The 5,693-nt window shown below is 38.2% G+C and overlaps 1 protein-coding gene across 1 annotated transcript in view; it reads left to right on the top strand.

The window, feature by feature from the left end:
* The window catches only part of GOLM2 (golgi membrane protein 2), a 125,327-nt gene that overhangs the window by 91,061 nt on the left and 28,573 nt on the right, over positions 1 to 5,693 (top strand). Inside the window, exon 7 of the mRNA XM_007935241.1 lies at positions 4,922 to 5,020. Coding sequence (XP_007933432.1) covers positions 4,922 to 5,020 — 99 coding nt within the window. The remainder of the gene's footprint in view (positions 1 to 4,921; positions 5,021 to 5,693) is intronic.

The raw sequence follows: 5,693 nt of genomic DNA, 5'->3' as shown, positions 1-5,693 counted from the left end.
TATAATCACTAGGAGCTCTGGTAGCATAGTGCCTAAGGCACTTGACTGCTAACCAGAAGGCTGGCAGTTCAAACCCACCGGCCACTCCTCGGAAGGAAGTTTGGGCAATCTACTTCCGTAGTGATACTGCCTCAGAAACCCAAGGAGGGGTCGCTATCAGTCGGGTCCGACTTGATGGCCCATAACAACAACAACAACAACAACTATAATCACTACTATTATTGCCTTCTATTCCTAACCTTATTTTTACTGTTGGGTCACTAATATGGCCCCTTATTTCCTCTCTGACCTCATTTTCTAGCACTTTCCCCTCACTCCTTTCTTTACTGTTCCACAAATATGTTATGCATGCTTCTGTCTTAAGGCCTTTATTTGTACCTGCTGTTCTCTGCCTGATTGTTCTTTCCCCAGATAGTGTTCACACTTCTGTTCAAATGTCACCTTGAAAATGAGTCCCTTGAATAAACTATCTAAAATAGAACCTCTTGCTGCTCCATCACATCATCCTGTTTTAATTTATACATAGTACTTTTTACTCTGACATTTATATTATATCATATCATTTTTGTTTAGTTATTTTTATCTACTCAATAGGAATGTAAGTTTTATAGGGCAAACTTGGTCTGTTTTGTTTACTCCTCTTTTCCACCTTCTTCCTGCCCTTGGTGACTACTAATAAGCTTTGGTCTCTATACGTTTACCTATTTCATATAAATGGGATCATACTATATTTGTCCTTTGTGACTAACTTACTTTGCTCAATATAATGTATTCAAGGTTTATCCATGTTGTAGCATGTGCCCAGACTTCATTTCTGTGTATGTCTGTGTAATACTCTTTTGCATGTATATGTTGTGTTGTTGTTATGTGTCGTCAAGTCAGACCCGACTCATAGCAACTCCTCCTTTGGTTTCCGAGGCAGTATCACTACCCAAATAGATTGCCCCATCTTCTTTCCGAGGAGTGGCTGGTGGCTTTGAGTTACCAGCCTTCTGGTTAGTAGTCAAGTGCCTTATGCACTACGCTACCACTTTTTATTTATCCATTCATCTGTTGGTGGACATTAGGTTGTTTCTACCTCTTGGCTCTTGTGAATGGTGCTGCAGTGAACCTTTGTGTACAGGTGTCTGTTTGCTGCCCACTTTCAATTTTTGGGGTATATACCTAGCTTTGGGATTCCTGGATCGTATGGTAATTATATGTTTAGCTTTTTGAGGAGCCACTGTAATCTTCTTTTTCTGGAAGAAAACATGTTTTCCTAGCTTTTCATTTGTTTCAGTATTATTAACTGTAACTACTTATTTTTGGCCCTTGGGAAAGCCTCTGTCTTATCCTAGGTATGAATAAATCACCATTCTCCTTAGTTCAACAAAAATAAGACTAGAGTTTTTTAAAAGAAAACAAGCAAGAAATCAAAGTGTGAAAGAAAAAGAAACTACAAAACACACATTACGTTTTCCTAAGCGGTAAAAGTCTGTCTACCAATTAACATAGCTGACACAGTTTTTGGTGCTGTTGTTGCAGTTTTTTACCCAGATCGATTTGGTTAACCACACCTGTCAAGTTTGGAATTTTGGCTGACCACCACCATTTAGGAATGTTGTAGAAAAATATTGAATTATGGGAGGAGAATAACTATGAATTGTTAAAATCAGATTACAGTATATATGATACGATCCTAATTTTATTTAAGGTATATTTAAGTATGTTGTTGTTGTTGTTATTGTTATGTGCCATTGAGTCAGACCTGACTCATAGCAACCCCTCCTTGGGTTTCCAAGGCAGTATCACTACGGAAAGTAGATTGCCCAATCTTCCTTCCGAGGAGTGGCTGGTGGGTTTGAACCACCAGCCTTCTGGTTAGCAGTCAAGTGCCTTAGGCACTATGCCACCAGGTATATAGTATATGATCCTAATTTTATTTAAGGTGTATAGTACAATGCACAGAAAAAAATAAAGCACCAGAGACATACTCTGCAGATGGTAACCCTGATTATCTATAAGTGGTAGAATTATAGTTCATTTTTAATTTCTTTGTGTTTTTCTAAGTTTTCTATAGAAACATGTAGGATAAATGCCATTAAGAAATATATCTTTAAACTTTTTAAGGGCTCCATATTGCTACTCTGTCACTTCCAAATCTGGTCATAAAGTCTATACAGATCACTCACAATCTCCCTTCCATATCTGCAGCAACGTAAAAGGCTATATATGAAGATGATATATATATATACACAAGAGGCCACATTGCTCTGGGTGTTTCATAAAGAGGCCCCTTTTAATCTAGTTTACTTCTACCTATCTAATCATTATTTTGCCTCCTAATAGTCACCTTGTTCTTGAGCAGAAGGCATTACTGCATGAAGTTAAGGATATGAATGATCACTTCTTGCTAGGTAATGAAGGTACCTTTTTTTGTCTTCAAGTTTGTGTAGTGCTGGATTCAGCTAGCATCAACAGGGATCCACAGATTTGTAGATTGTTACTGACTTCTTTTTTCAGATAGATCTGCCAAATGGTTAATGTTCTCAGTCTGTTAGCAAAACAAAATCATATTGTTAAACCTACTAAAGTGCTGTTCTTTTAAGACATGAACAGATTGTTGCAGTTTAGCTGTCCTCCCTATGGAAATAAATGGGTGTTGGGCATTGCAGCTGGCAATAGAAACAAGGTAATGGGGATATAGTAAGGTAGAAAAAACTTAACATTCTATAAATTTGAGTAGTGTCCTTTCTTAGAATGAATTTTAATCTTCTTGGATTCTTAATCTATGAATCAATATAATAATAAGTAAAATATAAGCATTGAAACAAACTTTGAGGATTATAAAAATGACCCAAGTATATTAGTTAGGGTTGACTAGGCTGTGATGTATTAACAAACAGCCCTAAAATTGCAGTGGTTTTATAACAATAATTGCTCATATCAGTCTGATACAGATTAGGTGGCTCTCTTGGCAGCTCTCCTCCAAGCAGTGTGACCCTTTCCATATATACCACTATCTTCATATATGGTCATCTTAGTTGCTGCAGAAAGGGAAGGGAGAATGGGAATGATTTGCCCAGATTTTATAAGACAAAGTAGAACTGCCCCATAGGATTTCCAAGGCTGTAAATCTTTGTGGAAGCAGATTGCCACATCTTTGTTCCATGGAGTGGCTGGTGGGTTCAAACTACCAATCTTTCAGTTAGCAGCTGAGTGCTTAACCACTGTGCTATCAGGGTTCTTGAAGTCAATGGTAAACCAAAACATAAAAACCAAACTCACTGCCATCTTGTTGATTCCAACTCATAGCGACCCCCATTGGGTTTCCAAGGTGATAAATCTTAATGGAAGTAGATTGTCCCATCTTCCTTCCATGAAGCGGCTTGTGGGTTTGGACTGCTAACCTTCTGATTAGCAGTCAAATGCCTTAGAACACCACCACCAGAGCTCCTTGAAGTCATTGGTAGCAAGTAAAAAATAACCTCTTTCTTAATTGCCTTCATTTCTTAGGGAGAAGAAAATCATAAGTCTAAGTCTGTGCATCCTTGCTTATAAACCTCTTTGCATAAAATTTATGTATTCTTTCTTCAAAAATAAAACCTCACTGTACTTACAAAGATTATTGAAATGACAGATGTTTTGTTACCTATATTTTTACCACATTAAAAAAAAAAAAGTGCTTAATCATTCCAATCCAAATCCCAATAACATTACTTAATGAAATGGAAAACTATAAAACCAGCTTTATATGGAAAGGAAAGAAGCCCCGAATAGCTAAAGCAGTATTAAAGAAAAAGAAGGAGCCCTCACATTCCCCATCTCACAACTTACTGTACAAAAAAAAAAAAAAAACTCACTGCTGCCCAGTCGATTCTGACTTATAGTGACCCCTCCTTGGGTTTCCAAGGCGGTATCACTACGGAAATAGATTGCCCAGTCTTCCTTCCACGGAGTGGCTGCTGAGTTGAACCTCCAGCCTTCTGGTTATCAGTCAAATACCTTAGGCACTATGCCACCAGAGCTTCTTACTGCTGTTGTTGTTGTTGTTGTTGTTGTTATGTGCCATCGAGTTGGACCCGACTCATAGCAACCCCTCCTTGGATTTCCTAGGCGGTATCACTATAGAAGTAGATGGCCCAACCTTCCTTCCGAGGAGTGGTTGTTGGATTCGAACCACCAGCCTTCTGGTTAGCAGTCAAATGCACAGCCACGGTAATCAAAACAGCCTGGTACTGATTTATGTTGTCAGAGGGAACCATGCCCTGGAGAAGGATAACATATTTGGTAAAGTGGAGGGTAAACAAAGAAGGGGAAGGCCCTCAGCGAGATGGATTGACACACTGGCTGCAATGATGGGCTCAGGTATAGCAAGGATCGTGAAGCTGGCACAGGACTGGGCAGTGTTTCATTCTGCTGTGTATAGAGTCACTGTGAGTCGGAGATGACTCGACAGCACCTAACAACAACAACTGGTTCAATGACAAGCACAGACCAGTAAAATAGAATTGAGAACCTAAAGGTAAATCCATCCATCTGCGGGCAGCTGATTTTCAACAGAGGGTCAAAGTCCATTCCATGGGGAAGAAAGAGTCTCTTGAACAAATGGGACTGGCAAAATTGGATATCCATGTGCAAAAATATGAAACAAAACATACTTCACACTATGCACAAAAACAAAGTCAAAATGAATCAAAGACCTAAATGTTAAAGCTGAAACAATAAGGTTCCTGAAAGATAACATAGGATCAAAACTACAGGACCTAATTTTTGCCGTAAATAGCCTGTCAAACAACTGAAAATGCACAAATAACAGAAGATAAATTATAAACTGGGACCTCCTAAAAGAATAAGCATTAGGATTAGTACAATGTACGTGGTAGTTGGTTTTTAAATATAATATCAATGCAAATAATACGGATTTTTTTTTTCCTTTTAGCTTTAAAAAAGCCCCCTATTTCAGTTTCTCAACATGAAAATCATCAAGCAATCTCCCACCTTCCAACTGGACAACCTCTCTCCCCAAATATGGCTCTAGGTATGAAGTCTTATCCTCAGAGTTTCTACTTGAAAACCAACTTATTAGTTATATATTGCTTTATAAGAAAACATGTCATTTAGGAGTACAGTGAAGTGGCGTTCATTCTTCTAATTAGTGTTATATATTTTTTAATCACTAGTAAAAGCTCAAGGAAAAATAATTATTTACAAATGCACTTTGTCTAATGGCTTGTTACAGTCTTTTTCTTAAGAGTAGAATTATTTGTTCTGCCACTGTGACAGCCACTTTCTCTGTATTCACATTCTTTAAATGTGTTCGATTTTATCTCACATATGCCTTCTATAGATTACTATACCCATCTATATTAAACTCACTACTTACTGAGTACCCTTACTGAATACCTATTTAATTTTATAGAAATGTTCCCCTAAAATGGAAATTGATGTGATTGAAGAGAATTGTTTAAGGGAAATGATGGAAGGGAAGATGTAGGAATCAGGGTGGCACAAGTTTCTGAATCCATAGTTGATTATTATAAATATTCTAAACAAGGCTGTCAGCCCCAGGGTTACAGGTGAGAAGAGACAACTCAGGGACACCCAAAGTATCAGGTGGGAAGAGCAGGAGAAAGGGGATTAAAAGCCAGGAAGCCAGAGAGAAGAGCAATCAGCTGAAGGGATTAGGTGAGGAGAGGCAACTCAGGCCCGCC

The sequence above is a fragment of the Orycteropus afer genome, unplaced genomic scaffold (assembly GCF_000298275.1).
Source record: "Orycteropus afer afer isolate SDZICR_OR568_19922 unplaced genomic scaffold, OryAfe1.0 scaffold00026, whole genome shotgun sequence".
In the NCBI taxonomy this organism is placed as follows: domain Eukaryota; kingdom Metazoa; phylum Chordata; class Mammalia; order Tubulidentata; family Orycteropodidae; genus Orycteropus; species Orycteropus afer.
Note: the sequence above shows the minus strand (reverse complement) of the source record. Positions and strands in the feature narration are given on the sequence as shown.